The 17,119-nt window shown below is 45.2% G+C and overlaps 1 protein-coding gene across 1 annotated transcript in view; it reads left to right on the forward strand.

The window, feature by feature from the left end:
• The first annotated feature begins 974 nt into the window (after positions 1-974).
• The window catches only part of LOC116501125 (phospholipid-transporting ATPase ID-like), a 68,851-nt gene continuing 52,706 nt past the window's right edge, over positions 975-17,119 (forward strand). The window contains exons 1-2 of the mRNA XM_032206541.1: positions 975-1,171; positions 7,243-7,321. Coding sequence (XP_032062432.1) covers positions 7,279-7,321 — 43 coding nt within the window. The 5' untranslated portion in view covers positions 975-1,171; positions 7,243-7,278. The remainder of the gene's footprint in view (positions 1,172-7,242; positions 7,322-17,119) is intronic.

Below are 17,119 nucleotides of genomic sequence, written 5' to 3' on the forward strand. Positions count from 1 at the left end.
AACTTTCTCTTGCTGTCTGCAGTGAACTGGCATGTTTCTGGCAGACGCTACTGTTGACACATCTTAGGGTGATCGCAGAATAATTACAGTCCACGGGTGTAGGGAAGCAGGAAGACGGATTAATGTCGCCGTTGGCCTGGTTTGGGTCTTTGCAGTAAACCTGGTTGGTTCTGACATCTAGGGGGACACTCTCTTGTGAGCGGCCCTATAACTGGGGGAAAAACACTGATGTTTTTCATGGTGGGAGGGGAACAAGCGGGAATAGTGGGAGGCTGCTGAGGGTGAGGAGGGTCCTCAGTCAGTGATGAGGCCATGCGCATGTCCCAGTGGCCATGGGGAGGTCACACTGCCAGGGATGAGCAAACCCTGATGTTTCGGCGCCAAGGCGATCCTCCGACGGGCTGGAGGAAGCCCTGTGGTTGAGTTATGCAATCGTGCTTTATGAGGCTTTCTCCCTGCAGAGTTTTTGCTGCTCACAACTGTTGGAAAGTGGACGAGGTGGAGCCTTGGGATCGGCTTGTAGGGCAGTTTCTCTGGGTGTAAAGAACCCCGACAGGCTTCGGCGTTACGGAGAGGGGCTGCTGCTGGGAGATGGATCCCTTACCAAGCTCATCCTTTTTTAAGGCAATTTGATACGCTGGACCCTTTTACCCTCATGGTTTGAAGGTTTCTGCGCCGACAGGAGGTAGGTGAGGAGACCAGCGGTCATCTCCAGAGTCACGCAGGGTGCCCCATCCCTCTGTGCTCCTGCTGCTGTGGTCTTTCACAGCACGTTGTGCTGGGCATTTTATTTTTAAGGGAGCCGCTACACTCTCCCTATCTACAGGAAACAGAATTAAAAAAAAAAAAAAAAAAAAAGGAAGGATTTGGCAAGGCGCCAAGCCCAGTGACTGAAGTAAGAAGTAGGGAACTTAGAGTAAGTTTTAGTTACCGGGACTTTGCATGGCAGAGCGGGTCTGCTCCAGGTCCTGCGGGGTGGGAGGTGAGCCCACGATGCCCGGCAGCGTCTGGAAGCTTTTTCTTGCTTAGATGAACGTCCTCGCCGCGACTATGAGCCGAGCTGCTGGTCCCGGGAGGGGACAGAGCTGCGTGTGAATGAGACCAGAGGAGCGTGTGCGAGTGCTATGGAGGGCAGCAACTTTGTTGGTGTGACTTTTGCAAGCCTTCAAGGGTAAGGTCGAGCGCTTCCCTTCGACTCGCCCCTTCCCTCTGCCAGCTTTCGGGGCAGAAAACTTGCGCTTTTGCCACCCGCGGAGCTTCGCAAAGCTTAGTCGGAGTGCTTTGGGCTGAGTTTTTTCACCCAGGCGATCGACATCGGGGTGGAGCGAGCGGAGCCGTGCGGGGAAGCTGCTTTGTTCGGGAGGCTGCGGGGGGAGAGGGGCTGCCGCTGCCCCCAGCCCTCCGCTCGGCTCCCACCGTAACCCGAGCGCTGCGCCCAGCGGGCCAGAAAGCAGGTTTTGGCTGCTCGGGTGTCAGTGCGAGGAGTGCTTTAATGAAGACAGATGGAGGATATTGGATCGTCGCTTTAAAACGTGGCAGATAACAGACCGAGGCTGCTTCCCGGCAATTACAGCTAATTGCGTTGGCGCGTTTGAGCGGAGGGGGTAGCAGCACTCTGGTGTGCACACAGTTTTGTGGGTTTCTGTACATACAGCTGCAAACAGAACCCAAGTATAGCTAGCCCACCTCATCCCAGACACCCCTTCAGGTATTTAATGAGCTGGGGAGTTTTCAGGGATACTTTCAAAGCCTGTGCAGTAAGTGAGTAGATTTAAACCCAAGCCACTGTTTTTGTTGTGAACCCTGAGGGCAAGAGTGACCATTTTTAGTTTCTTAAACTTATTCGTGGTTGAATGCAGGCCAGTCCCATTTCAGTTCTAAAAGAGCGCTATTCTGGGATTAAAAACAAACATTTCAGTTGCCTGCTCTGCAAGTCGCCCTTGGCGTTTCCCACCGGCAGAGCAGGGAGCAGTGTGAGACGTGGTGCTCCCTGATTTGTTTTTGTGGAGTTCAAACACAAGGGGATGTAAGGCGAAGTGTAGAAATACAAATGCTAGTGTGCATTGATGTTAAAGATGATTAGTGCTGATTATTTCTAAAAGCTGAAATTTTAGTGTTCCCTTTAGAAAGGGGAAAGCAAATGCATCATACTCTTTGGAACCAAAATTTGAGCAATTTGGCTGAAAGGGTTAACACAGCAAGCCTTTAAAGGAGGCCCTTTACAAACATGGCTTTATGTGGCACATTACGAGGCCAGGCCATGCCAAGCGTGCCAGGCCTCTGCATTGCTGTTGCCAGAGCATTAGCAAGCGTTGCACCAACCTTGTGTCCCTCTCTGATACCCAGCAGTGAAGGTGACCTCTTGGTTTACTGCCTGATGCTGTGCACCCCCTTAGCAGGTGCACAACCCGGGCATGGAAAAAAAACAAAAAACAACAACAACAGGGAGTTTGGGGACCTAATGCATTTTAAACCTTTTGTATTTTCCCAGTTGTACCTCCAAGTCCAGTTTACAGTGATGTGCATTCAAAACCTGGGGACTTGGATTTGGTTCATCTCATGGTGTTTAAGAGCACTGCTCCACCAAGACCACTTGGCAGCATGGGCAGTCTTGAACACTGCCTGTCACCAAGCCCTGTGCTTGGGATGTACCTTCTCATATACTGAGCTGTTGGATTTTTTGTGTGATATTCAGTACTTTTGCATAAGAAAAAAAAGATAATTCTAAGCCCTGTGGATATCTGTGATTGTTAGATCAGCTAAATACAGATAAAAGCAAACAATAACAAAAAATTTACAAACCATGCTCAAGTGCAAAACCTGACCTGATGTGGAAAATCGGTGAGTGAAGGTATGACATGCATTCTAAATTTTTACCTGGATGGGGCTATTTCAGTTATTTAGAATGTATACATACCACACTGTGCATGGTGGCAAAACTGACTAGAAAAATCTTGTTCTCCTGCCTACTTTCCCTGGACTCTGGGTACATTCTAGTATTAGTGTGCAATTTGCTGCCCCTCAGATCTGCTAAAGCCACTGTTTGGGCAGGAATTTCAGCCTGTACTCAACCACACCCATTGATCTGGATTAAAATAACCTTTCCCAAAATGACTGTATTTACCATGGATCATTTCACAGAGTCTGGGAGCAAGGTGATGGGAACAGAAGCACCATGTATTTCATAGTTCATATTTATCATTGAATCTGATGTATTGTGTAGCCACACCCAGAGAAATGGGGCCAAGAAACCAGCCATATTTTCCATCTGCAACATCTGTGCTCCATTCATCACAGCTGTGCCATGTCTTTCCTTATTTTTCCACTCCTTGCCGTGGATGCAGGAGGTGCCTCCGTCCACCCCCAGACTGCATGCTCCAGCCTTTGTTCAGTTGGTAAATCCCCTTCAGAGATCCATGGTTTTGGATAAGACTGTGGTCCCTGCAAATCCCACATGTCCACCTGCCTCTTGTGCAGGAGGAGTGCTGCAGCTGCATTTGTGAGCCAAGTCTGGATTCTGGCTCTTGTCTCCCAGGCATTAAATAGGCTGAGCCTGATTTGCAAGAAAGCATCCCCTCCCTGCTCAAGCCCAATACAAGTAGCTTCTCTCACCATGGATGTTAAAGTGTTCAGAGCCCCACAGCTGAGCTGTCAGCAGCCATAAAGCAGGTGGATTGTCTTTGCAGAAGTGTAAGCCATAGCTGGTTGGTTTGCAGAGCACTGCAGGTACAAAAGCCTTCTGTAGTGAGAAGGGATAATTTACTTGTAGTTTATGAATGTCTACAAATCAGGAAGTGGGATTCAGAGTTTTAAATGTCCTTTTTTTTTTTTTTTTTTTTTTTTTTTTTTTTTTTTTTTTGCTATAGGCTTAGAAGTTCTAGGCTTTCTATAAGAAAAGCCTAGAAAAGGACTGCTATTTACATTAGAAGTCCTAGGCTTTCTATAGTTTGCTACAGAAACCCAGGGAAGTAATATGTGTCCTGCTAAGCAGAGGAGCTGGACCTGCGTGCTTAATAAAGACCTCTCTCAAATAATGTGGGCCCCGGTTCATCACTGAGCATGGGGTACCTGTAGTAAACAGAAGTGAAAGAAAATAATCAAATAGAAAATGGAGCAGCAAAAAAGCCAGCCAGGGCTGACCCAGGTCTGACCCAGCCAGTGGAAGACAACTTCAGGAGATTTGAGGAGTTTGCATCTGAAAACAGCTGGTGCCAGGCAAAATGAAGGCGAGCAGAAAATTGTCTTTCTTCTGAGTAAGGAAGGTTTTCATATACTTCATGGGTTTTTGGTTAACTCAGGAATAGGAGGCTGCGAAAGTGCCCCACCAAAATTTGAGAAGTACTTTGCGCCGCATAAAAATGAAACATAAGAGAGACGTCATTTTTCCAGAAAGCAAGAAGGAAAATTAAACCAAAGCAATGCACATGAGCAGTAAGAGTCTGAAGAGCCATTGTTACAGTTTTGAAAGGGAAACTGAATGTCAAATTTGAAAAAATAGAGGGAGACATAAAGAAAAGTGAACAGGGATGTGAGTTATGATTACAATTAGAACCTGGCAAAAAAGAATTATATATATATACATATATATATATATATATATAGCCTTGGGGAGATTGTTGATAGATACAGGTGGGAAGTTCTTGGAGCCTGCAGTTTTGGTTGGGAACCCCAATACAAAGACCTGGGACTAAAAGATAGGCAGAGCTAGGGTCAGGCGAGATAATTCATCTTGCTGCACGACTAGTGACAGCTAACACCACCGGGAGCAGGACCTGGAGCACCACCACAAGGGATAACACCACGGGCTTTTGCTTAGGTTTGCTTTCACGCTTGCAGCAGAAGGCCAGTGACCTCTGGGACTGCCAACAGGCACCTGCAAGTGTTGAGGAGTGCTGGCACAAAGCAGGCTGTTCGCAGACAGGCACGCTACAGCCCGTGTGTGGTTTGCTACCTGAAGGAGCATGTGGATTAGATGTGTGAGTCAGTAACAAAGAAGCAAAGTAAGATTATTTGTAATAGAATGAAAATAAAGGGTGCACCTTCACACAATAGGGGTGTGTCGTGCCCTCAGTGGCATTGCGTGTGTGCCCATTGTGTACTGACACATTCTCAAGTGGCATTGTGGTTAGGGCAAGCCAGGAACTGAGTTTTGCACAGAGGATCAGGTCAGCTTGGGTTCATAACTCCTGGGCTTTAGCTAAACAAGCAGCTGTAATAAATCTGTGTGATGGAAACAACACAAGGGAAGTGGTAATTGGTACAGATGGATAGAGCAAAATTACCACTGTGTTGGCCCTAAAAGATAAAGTTTCATGGGGATGGTGAGCCTGTAGGGATATTTGTGCTGTATCAATCTGTCCACGATGATAACTTAAATTTCCTGCTGAGCAAAGATGTTCAATGAATGCAATCCTGATCAAATGCACCGAGAAACTGAAGGAATTAAAGATGCCCTTTGTGACAAATTAGTGTATTGTTGCAGTCTTGTTGTCACACTGAGGTCATGCCTGAAACTGGTGACTTAAAAATCACAGTAATTAACAAAACCCATGTGTCAGAGCTTAAGGAAGCTTCAGGTGTTGGTTTATGAGATGCAGACCTGATCTGAACTCCATTGGCTGTTTCATGCTATTTCTGCTGCAAGAAGTCTGATAGCCTCTTTCTCTTCTCTGCTCCCCCATGTATATAAACATCCTTTTTTTTTTTTTTCCTCTGCTGAAATGATATTCCTTGTCAATTGAGCACGCAGGTGGGGGGGGTTTGGTACTTGCGGATAGTCTTTCTGTAATGCTTGGCAAATACAGCAAAGTCAGAGTTCAGCAGTGTACCTGTATCAAATACTCACAGCCAGACAACCTTTTGCAGCCTCATGGGAGGGCCATTGACCATCAGCTCTGCAGCTCACGGTGCTCTAGGAAGCCCCAGTTTGTGGGGTAGGAAGGGGCCTTCAAGATAGACCCAGTTGCACCCCTCCCTGACGAGGGCACGGACACCTCCCACTAGATCAGGTTGCCTAAAGCCCCCTCCATAGAATCACAGACTGGTTTTATCTGCACAGAAATCACAGGCTGGAATATCTGCTCAGAGCACCAGGTGCAATGGCTGCAGGGTTTTCCTTAACATCCTTTCCGTCACAGAACAGTGATATATCAGGAGTGCATTTAGGCAGTGGCATGGGCTGCGTTCACAACTGTGTGTTTCCAAAATATGGCCATTATCTGCTATATTTTTCTCCTTAGACAGCCTTGCTCTAGCACAGATAGGATAGGATTTTAAATAAGTGCTGCTTTGAAATTAGACAGAATTAGGTGGTGTGTTTTGTCTGTGATGGTGTGACATATCTGCAAGTCATTGGGAACTCTCTTTTCAGTGTTCTTTATCCAGATTTTTTATTTTTTTATTTTTTTTTCCATGAAACATAAGCAGTATCAAAGTTTTTCTTCATTGTGTCACCTAGAAAACTTGCTCCTTATAAATCACAATTCCCTCAAGTATCTCACCATGGCTCCACTGTCCTGTTAAGCAATGATACAGCATTCATGTTGATTCAGGCATGCTAAGCAGTGCTGGTTTTTCCCATGCTCAGGGGTCTTTCATGTTGTTATCACCAACATAACCACTAAACTCCTCCAAACAGTCCAATACTTGGAACACCAACAGTTTCACTACCAACAGACTTTGATGTAACTTTTTGAAGGCTCAGTTCCTCTGCCTGTGCCTTAAAGCATTCCTGGTGCCTGTTTTGGGGGCCAGGAGGCTTGCAGTGAGCAGGGGAGAAGTTTTGTTCAGAGCTATACAACCCAGTCCACCCCAAACATGAATGAGAGTGACCAGCCACAGACAGCAGCGTGAGCCAGCACACATTGAGCACCAGCAGATGTACAGGAAACCAGTGCTTCCCACTGCTTCCTCCTCCTCAGGGAGGCTGGTCTTGCTGGGTAGGCACCCAGTTCCTCTGCACCGAAGGTGCAAGCCCAGTGGGGGTATTTCTCCTTTTCATATAGGGCCAAAGGAGCAGGAATGTTCCTTTTAGACTCTCCATCCCTGGCCCTTTCTCTGTGCCATGTCAGGAGATGAACAGATCAAAATGCCCAAGGTAAGGTAGCACATTGATGCAGTGCAACCTGCAGACCTGAGATGGTTTATCATTTAAAACACACCATAATTATGTGTATAAGTGGCATCGTGTTGTGCTGCGGAGATAGAAACCCACATTGAACAGCCTTCTCTTTTGTCTTGCAGAAATTCCATGGAGTTGGACTAAAATAAAGCTTGGGGATGTCTCTATTTGGATTAAAATTTGGAAAGAAGAAATTGAAAGGTGAGTGAAGTCTGGTAATACCATTGCCACTGGTGGAAACATAAGGAATGTAAATTCAAAACAAGTGCAAGCTCTAGTGAGCATGTTTGGGAGCATGCCCTACACCTATGGAGCAGGCAGAGGAAGACACACTTTGTTTGCTTTTCCTGCATTTCATACTGCCTTGGGGAAGTGCTGCAGACCTTGTGCCAGTGAACAGGAGGACAGCTGAAACAGAACAAGCTGCAAAGTTTGTATGCTCTGATGGTCTGGCTTTTGGTGTCCTTTCTAGGTAGATCTCCTACAGGGGGTGTGGAGGAGCGATGCATAATGCTCTCCCAAGCAGTTTATAAAATAAGCTAGAAGAAAGTTATGTGGTGGTCTGATGCACTCTTTTGATGATGAAATGTGTTAATTGCAATGGCCCAGGTATTCATTTTAATGAGGGGTGGGAAGAAGGGCAAAGCACAGGGGTGCAGGCTGAGAGCAGCCCAGGACCACAGGGGGAACACCAACCCTGGGACAGAAACCAGAGCCCGTGCAACTCCCTCCCTGTGAGCTCCACTTGGCATCCCAAAACAGACCCTGAACCAAAGGGGTGTGGAGACTGGGAGCAGATGCCTTGCACAGCACAGTCCTCACCAAGGTTTCCAGCAAAAAAACTGTCTAGAGATGTGTGCTAGGAAGAAGCCCAAGAGAAGGGCTACTCATGTGTCCTTGCAGAGGGCCAGGTCCCTGCAGTCCCTAAGCGTGCATCTCCATCAGCACCAGGGCTTTGCAGCAGGGGTAACTGAATCAAATCTTGTGATCTATCACTCCATCCCTGGGATGAGGGTGTGATCTCTGGCCTTGGACCCATGTCAGTAGATGCTGTGAAGAGGGAAACTTTTTACCTTGCCTTTCCAGGGCATTCCTCCTTCTATCAGATGAATGCAGAGATTAGTGCCATACTCATATTTTGACATGAAAAAGATTTTTTTTTTTTTTCCAGCCTCTCTGAGCTCAGAAGACTCAATAACATTTTCCCAAGGGTTTATTTTTGCAGCAGTGCTGCTGTTCCCCTTCCCTGGCACAGGGCAGTCTGTGAGCCCTGGGGTTAGGATGGGGCCAACCATTTGCTGCTCTGATAGTCTTATAAGAGGAGGTGGTGATTGCCCCCAGGGAGGGATCTCTGCCACACTTGAGGTCTTTCTCCTTATCGGCTTTGGAGGTGAGGTAACACAGGCTTGTCTGTGAGCCTCTGTCTACCCAGGGCATCTGCACTTGCAGGGGGGTAGTTCTGATTACCAAAAAGATTATGTTGCTATATCAGGAAAAATCTATTATTTTCTTGGCCTTGTGTTTGGGTTTTAGTACAGCAGTGTTCAGCCCATCTTCAACCAAGTGTCTAAGAGACTTATTTCTTCCTAGATATAAAATAACATGTTTTATAGAGAAAGATCATTTGTATTCACATTTTACCTGCTTTAGATCACCAGTTCAAAACCAATGAATTCAGACTGGAAGAAGTTCAGAGGAGGATAAGGGAGACTGAGGTGATCAGGGATTGAGGAGCTTCCATAACAGGGAACAGAAAGAGTTCTTTCCTCCCTTTTATTTTTTAATTCTTTTGCCTTGCAGCCTCAAAAAATCAAGGGGCTGTGATTGCTCTTTGAGAATGTTTCATTGTAGTTAATGCCAGGGTTGAACTACTATTTTAATGCAACTGTGTAGTACATGTATATGGAACCTTTGTCTTTGGAGGAGTCCTTAGTCCTCCTCTGGAGGAATCTCAGGACAGAACTGTCCAATGAAAGGCTTATTTTCCATCCCCAAACCAAAGCCAGGTGGCAACCAACCTCATACCCCTAGCGCAGGTCTCCGGTGACTTTTGCAGGACGGAATGGATTACCTCAGGCTTCACCAGCTGAAATTCAGGGTTCCTCCCATGAGGAGCACTGATACTCTGCTGCTTCTCCTCGGCAAGACGTGGCTGTTTCCATGTACAAACAAAATGAGGAGAGCGTTTTCAGGAGAAGTCCAGTTTAACTAGGCAAGTTACATGGTGTAAATTCCTTTCCTGGTGCACACCAAGCAGTGCTTCTCAATTTGAAGGCAAGAGCAGTCATTTCTGCAGCTTTGCCTCTATAAGCCCAGCCTAGGGGCACAGTGAGAGGGAGAGGAAGGGCATAAATTGAGACAGGGCTTTTGTAAAGCTGCACTGGGCTTTCCTTCTTGCTGCTGGGGACAGCCTGTTCTTCAGCACAGGTTCACCAGGATATGTGCACCAGGCTCTGGGCAGAGCTCAGCAGGGGTGAGCAGCTCCCTATGGAGAAGGAAGCCCAAGACTGGCTCCATGGACCTGAAGCTTGGCTGGCCTTTGGGACTCCCATTCAGCTCCAATAGGAAACACCTCCCCACAGCAGGCGCTGAGTATGAAAAATATATTTATTTTGACTTAATTTCCCATTAGAAAAATAACTGTGAATTGTAAAACTTCCCAAAGTTTGTTTCAGAGCTGTATTTATTTTTATGAATTTACATCACTTCCTATCAACTGTGCGTCGCTGTTATTAACAGCATGTGCAATTGTGTCAAGCTGTGGTGTTACCAGCATGTCTAGGAGATACTATTTTCTAGTAAAGGATATAATATGTGCCAGCCAGTCACTGGTAGACTACTTTTTCAAAATAAAAATAAATGACTAATTCATCTGCTTTATTTGGCATGATGATATTGGTCAAATTATTTTGAACTAGTATTACAAAAAAAAAAAAATCTAAATCAAATTGAGATATATATATATCCAAAATTAAAGCTTTTCAAAATGAAGAAGACAGAATTCCCACTGCAGAAATATTTTAAAGTGGTTATTTATCCTTCTGAAGTAGGCTGAAAACAAATGTGAAATGATGCAGATGCTTCTTGAGAAATAATCTGTTGCAAGGCATTCCTGAGAGCTGGTGAGCCCCAGCCCTTGCCCAGAGCCAAGGCAGGTGGGTGAGACATTGCAGGGAGGAGGAAGGGAAGGACGAACCAGAGCTGGTATTATCACAGGAGAAGGAGGAAGGGAGAGGCAAGGCAGCCGCTGTCCCATCCCAGAGAAAAAAAAAAAAAAAAAAAAAAAAAAAAAGAAGAAGGAGAACTTTCTGGTGTAAGGTTATCCAGCACCTCTTCCAGGCCTGTGTCCCAGAAGTCCTGTTTGGCCACAAGTGTGGTACATCCTGGGCAAACCAAGGCATCTTTTTGGAGCCCTTTCTTCTTGTTTTCTCTCTCCTTATGGTGATAATATCAAATACTGTTTCTACAAAAGGCCAGGATCTAATCTTGAACTTTAGCATCACATTAAACATTTACTGGACTTGAAACAGAAATAATTCCTGTTCACCCTCAAAAATTTTTACTTTCAGACCTTGCATCTGCCATATGAAAATAGAGACATCTCAGCACATCTCTTAAGAGAGCCCTATGTTAGCAATGCCAGTAAAAAATTCATCTTGCATTAATACCTGGTCCAGGATCATATGAAATATTTTACCTATACTGGCAAAACTGTATGGCATTCCCTTGGTGCTAGCAGCAGGCTGAACTCTGTACCAGGCACAGAAACATAGTCCATGAACACAAAAGCATGTTTCTTGCATTTAATTTCCTCAGGAGGAAGGAGGATTCTAGTTCTTCTGAGTCAAAAAGATACGATAAAGAAGATCTTCATTTAATAATGGAGGAGAAGGCAGGAGGGAATAGGCTAAATCCGTTTATGGTGGTGTATCTGAATGGTCTTGCCTCAGGATTTTTAAATTAAATCCCTCACACTCAGTACAAGCTAGTCCATTTCAGAGATGAAAATGCATGGGATTGCCAGCATATATCATCTCCAGCCAGAGGGGCTCTGCAGAGGAAGGGACATCTGCACTTCAAAAACACACGTTTTTACAAAACCGAGTCCCAGAGAACCCCTCCTTTGAGTCGATAATAAAAAATACCTTTGTTTGCCGTGCAGCTGGGCTTGTGCCTGCTCTGGGCAGGGCTGGGCTGTAATCCTCACCTTTCCCATTTCCGTCCCACCTGGTCTCACTCTCCTCCAGCCACACACACACTGGCTGCACCGTGGCTGACTCTGGCTGCATTTCCAGCCAGGGATGGGCTTTGGTTTTGTGCCACCAGGTAGCTCAGAGCATCAGGTTGACTTTCAGGTGATGAGGGTTCAGTTTTTCCCTGTGTCCCAGGCCAGCTGAATGAGTTAGATATTGCAGGCTGTGAGGCTCAGACCCCTCACCTCACTCTTCCCTTCACCCATGTCCTCCCTGATCACTATTAAAACACTGGGCTGGATGAGTAAAGATTGCTGGTTTTGTTTTTGTGTAGAGCTCACTCAGTGCAGCTCTGATCTCAGCGAGGCACGGCTGTGTTCTGAATTTGAGATTGTATTATATATACTGTACAAAATAAGCCTGCTGTCTTTAACCTAGCTGTGGGGACTCTGCCCTAGTAGAGCACCTGCAAATTTGGAACTTTGCTGCATGCGTCCTTTCTCAAAAAGGAGCAATTATTGCTTCAAGGTGAAAGGAGAATTTGGCTAATAGCTTGCCTAGTAACCTCTCCAGGAGCAGCAATTTTATTTACCTAGTACTAATGTAATGATTTGCCCTCTCCCGTGGAGTTGTTTTTTAATGGCCGCTGTTCTTTTCTTTTTTTTTTTTTTTTTTGAGGGGGAGGACAGAGGTGTCAAGGAACCATGGCAGGTCTTAGTTAATTGTGCATGTGGAGTAACAGTCCAGCAAGGACCAGAAATAAGGGCTAGGGATGCTCTGCCTGTAAGAGACGGGTCATCTCCCGGGTGCTGCATGCCAGGTGGCACTTGTGCCATCGCTGAGAGGTGACACTGAAAGCTGGATCACACAGGGAAAAATGAGGTGCCCCACAGTAGAGGCCACAACAGTATAGGAGAGAGGAGATATGGTGGAAGCATAACAGCTTAACAGTACTGCTGCTTCTACAGCTTGGCACTGGTAAGGTTAACAGCTTTGTTAAAAGCCCCTCTGCAAGGCAAGCCGAGGGCAAGAGCCCAGCTCCAGGATGCCAGTCTCTGCAGCTGATCCAGCACAGTGTTCTTGCTTTTGAAGCCACTTTTTTAAAGGGTGGAGCAGAGATTTTTTATTTATTTATTTTTTACAGAGTTTATGTTGTTTCAGCTCTGTTGTCAGGCTCGGTTACCCCGGCACTCCCCTAGCTGGGCTGTGTTTGTTTCATGCATGAGATATCAGGCCCTAGTTTGTATATGACTTGGCAAAACCAGGCAGATCTTAACCTCCTGCTCCTCGGAGCCACGAGACCTGATCTCTACAAACCCTTTCCAATGGCCTGTTTAAAGCATTGCTCTTGGCACATGCTCCTTAACATAAACCAGCAGAAAATTTCCAGACTCTCTGACCAGATCTTGAATCTAACCTTTTGCAGGACTTTTCCGTGCAACAGGCTGAAACGGAGGAGGCTGGTGGGCTGGCCAGTTACATTTATAGATGATTTTTGGCACGGGTTTAATGTTATTAAATCCAGATGTTATTCTGTGGTTTAGATCCTAAATCTGTCTGCCTGAGAAAACAGCCACTTTCCCAGTGACTTGGTCTCAGTGGTTAGACCAAGAACTGGGCACGAAGCCATACTTATGTATACTGAGTTTCCACTGATGAATAATTTAAAATAGTTTTCAGTGGCAGTGAAATGATAACTTGGAGCACAAATCCCATTCCTTCTTTCCAGTGATTTGTGACTGCATTTTGCAGAAGCAGAAAGTTTAATACAAGTTGCTCAGAGATAAGATTTAAAAAAAAAGTTTCAAGAAATGAAAAACTTCCATTCTGATAGCTTTTCAGTTTTCCCCTCCCTTTTTCCTCAATGCTTCTAGAATTAACAGCACATGATAAGACATGTGTGCTTGCACCTACAGCCAAAATACCCTGAGCTGCAGTTTCCAGGAATAGCTGGGGCAATTATAGAGTTTCTCTACCTTTTTATTTCCAATGATCACGCAAGAGACTTCATTTCTGCCCGGACAGTTTCAGAAGAATAAGAGAAACTGGTGGTTTAGGAGATAGCAGCAGGGCCTCTCTGTTGGCACAAAATAAAACCACTGAGGCAGTGTTGTCCTGTGCCTGTGGTCAGTGGTGGTTCTCCTTCAGGGCAGATACAGGGGAGTAATTTCTGCTTGCTGGTGTTGTCAGACAAGGCACCCTTTGCAATTTGTTCTTGCTTTAGCAAAGGTGTTGGCTGTTATCCAGAAAGGAAGATAAAAATCTTGCTGATAGCAGCTGGCCTTCTATCTTAGCCTTTAGAGACACTGCCTCTCAGAGCTATGGTCTCCAGAAAGTGAGGGGTCCTGGTACTCAAGGTAGATGTGCTATCACCAGCCAGAGGATTTCCAGTCATTTGAAGTAGGCTTATGGCTATCTGAGGCCTTCAGAAGTGGGTTAGTCTCTGAAAACCTGCCCTGAGGCACTGTCCTACCAGGAGAGCAGTGCCCTGAGCAAGTTTCATGTGCTGTTGTGTTTCCCAGTCCCACTGCTTGGTATTTCTGTGCCATCCCTAAGCTGCTGGCAGCTGTTTGTCTGGCATACAATCCATTCCTCTTGGGGAGGGCATCAATCACCTTGGTGAGAAGCCAGGCTACTTTCTGGGAGCGCCCAAAATCCATCTTCCCAGTCTCTCCCCTGGCTGTACAGAGAGGACTGCCCTGCCTACAAAGAAGAGGTGGTCATCGAGAACAGAAGAGCCTCTCAGAAGTTTCTCGGGTACCCTGAGGCTCTGCCACGTGCCATTGCTTGTGTCATAGGATGGGAGTAAATACCCACAGGGCTCCAGCTTAGAGGAGCAGTTCTGGATGTCTTTGTGCCTCTGTCCATCATGGGTTTCTGTAGATCCATCTGGGGCAACACCTGGGCAGACCTGGTTTTAACAAGTACCTTTATCTGTCATCTATGTTGATAACAGCAGTTACTCTCAAGTAAATTCCTGAAAGGGGGCATAATATAATAAGCGAAGCCATGCCAGCATGGACCACTGGAGTTTTGCTTTCCTCTGGAACTCTGGACAGGTTACTCTGATCTCCCTGCATCTTGTTTTTCCTGTTGTAGAAGCAGAGAAATGTGTCCGAGGAAAGCAGTTCAAGATTAAGCATTTTCAGGATCTCAAATGAAGTCTCTGTGTTGATCTGAATCACCCAGTCAGAACATATGGGAGATGTTTCAAAAATGCTTGACACAGCTAGATGCTCCTGAAGAAAAGGAAAAGCACATTTACCTGCTAACCTAGTAAAGAGGCCTTAAATTAGTAATTAGAGGGCTTGATGAAAACAGCCCATAGGCAGAGACAAACACTGGTGATCTGTAAAAGGGCTTAAAAATTAGGGAAATGGTGTTATTTATAAAGTTACTGGAGGGAAAGGAGGAAGGATAGCAGCAGTTCAATGCCCTGAATAGCTTAGGCACTTGCTAATGCAGGACCGAATAAACAGGAAGAACTAGATGTCTTAATACATCATTTAATAGGTATAATAGACACGTGCTGGAACTCATGAGGCTGGAATATTAATAGAAAAGAATAAAGCTTATTCTGGAAGGGTAACAGAGGTGGCAGGGGAAGAGATGTTTTCCATCTATGTTCATGTGCTCTGAGATCCAGTGTGGAGAAAGAGATGAGCAAATCACAGATCTCTGAGTAATGATATGCACGGGTAAGGAACACAGGCATAGCACACCAAGAAGGGCAGTCCTTGTGAGAAGTTAATCTAATTTTCTGAAAGATAGGGCATGGTGGTAAACAACGAATTACAATTATGGGAAGGAGCAGAGGGGAATACAACATGTTTGGCTTGCTTGGGGGGTGAACTGGCCCGACCTTTTGGTGCAGAGGTGGAAAATTTTTTGCAGGTAGGGAGGAAGTTGTTCCAGAACTGATTCCCGTCAACAGGGAGGAGCTGACTGGGCATGTGAGAGCAGAAGGCAGTGTGAATGGGAATGATGCTAAAATGATAGCATGATGCTTGAGCAAAAGCGACAAGAGCAAAGCAGTCTTCAGGAATGGAGTTATTGGTAAATATGAAGAACTAGTCACTCATATCTCATGGGAAAGAAATCTGAGATGGGGGAGAATTAAAGTCATTTCCTTGGATATTTGGTATTAAGGTCAGAAGTGTAAGCTATCATGTTTCGGAGAGGCTCAGGAGGGTGAATGAAGTGGTGGAATCACAAGCTGTTCAGTCACCTCAGACTGAACAGGCAGGATGCCTCTAGAAGGAGCACAGCAGGTTGTTTTATCCAGCACAAACTCTTGTGGCAAAGGCCCAAAGTGAGAAAGAGTTAGCAAGGATGTAAAGGACAATACAATTTGTTCTGTAAAGATTGGTTTCTCTGGGTTTTAGTAACCCTTCTAGTAGGTGGAAGATCAAAGAAGATTTATGTCTGCCATACAGTGAAAAAAAAAATCAGCAAATCACGCTAAGAAATCTGATACATATATTTTTTCTTTTATCAGGCATCTCACACATTAGTTGCCATCAACAGAGGAGAAAGGGAGAACTTTGGGGCTGGAACATAGAAAGAATGGGTCAGCTGAGTAAGGTAGAAACTGGCCTGGAGCACTGCTGCCTTAGGGAGTTTGTGGAGCACAGACAGGAAAGGTTCCTAAGACTGGGAAAAGAGCAAGCATAGCACCTACCTTGAAACAAAGGAAAAAGAAAAGCTGAGTGATTACAGATATATAGGCCTCACTTCTTGGGTAAAGGTTGAAAGAGTCAAACAAACCACTTCAAAGTAACTAGAAGTGTGTGGGGGAAGAGATAATTAACAGCCAGCAGTCCAGAAAAACTACATCAAACCCAAATTAATTCTATGTTAGTGGTAGCCTGAGGGCTAGTGAAAAAGCCTTAGATAGCTGTTATGTGTCCTGGCTGTCACTTTAGCGCTTTTACAAGTAAACTGGAGAGAGATGCTCAAGATAAAATCACTGTAGAGTGAGTGCCAAACCTTATTATTATTATTATTATTATTTTCAGACGCTGAGAGTAGTTATCAATGACTGGTAATGAAACTCAAGAGTGTCATCATAGATGTATCCCGGATCTGGTATTCAGTATTATATTTTCCATCTTGTCTGGCAGAATAAAGCACACACTTAGTAAATCTGCATATGGTACCACCCTGGCAGGAACTACGAGCACACCGAAAGATAGGATTAGAATTGACTAACTGAAGACATAGTCTGAAAAAAATTGGATGCAGTTCAATAAGGACAAATGAAAGTTTTGTATTGCCTGATGAGGCATCAGCTCTGCCAGAAAGGATCTGCCAAAATGGATTTTATTCTGGCACACTGTCATCCAAGTGCTGGTGGTGCAAAAGGATATTATTTTAAATTACTTCTAGGAGATTTTCCATTTAAATATTTGTTGTCACTAAGATAGTTGGAGTGTTCCTTGTACTCCTGTCAGCTTTGGTAAGCCCCAGCTGCAAACTAAGGCTCTTTTTGGGTGCTGTGCTTCCAGAATGAGGTGAACAAGCTGGGAAACCCACTGGGGAGCATCAAGAATGATGCCACTTCTGAGAGATTAACATGTTAAGAAGTGACTAAAGAAATGAATTGCCTTTTCTTCCAAAGAGTAAACTACAGCAAGGCTTAGCAGCCTTCACTACATAACAAAGTCATCTGGGCTCTGTGTCCTTGGCAAGTAGTACAAGGAAATGACGGGAAGCAGAAAGAGCACCTTTGATCATCACAGGACAAGATACAATTTGTTTAAATTGAAATAATGAGTTTTACGTTAGTGGGAAAAAAACTTTCCCC

Source organism: Aythya fuligula, chromosome Z (assembly GCF_009819795.1).
Source record: "Aythya fuligula isolate bAytFul2 chromosome Z, bAytFul2.pri, whole genome shotgun sequence".
NCBI lineage: Eukaryota > Metazoa > Chordata > Aves > Anseriformes > Anatidae > Aythya > Aythya fuligula.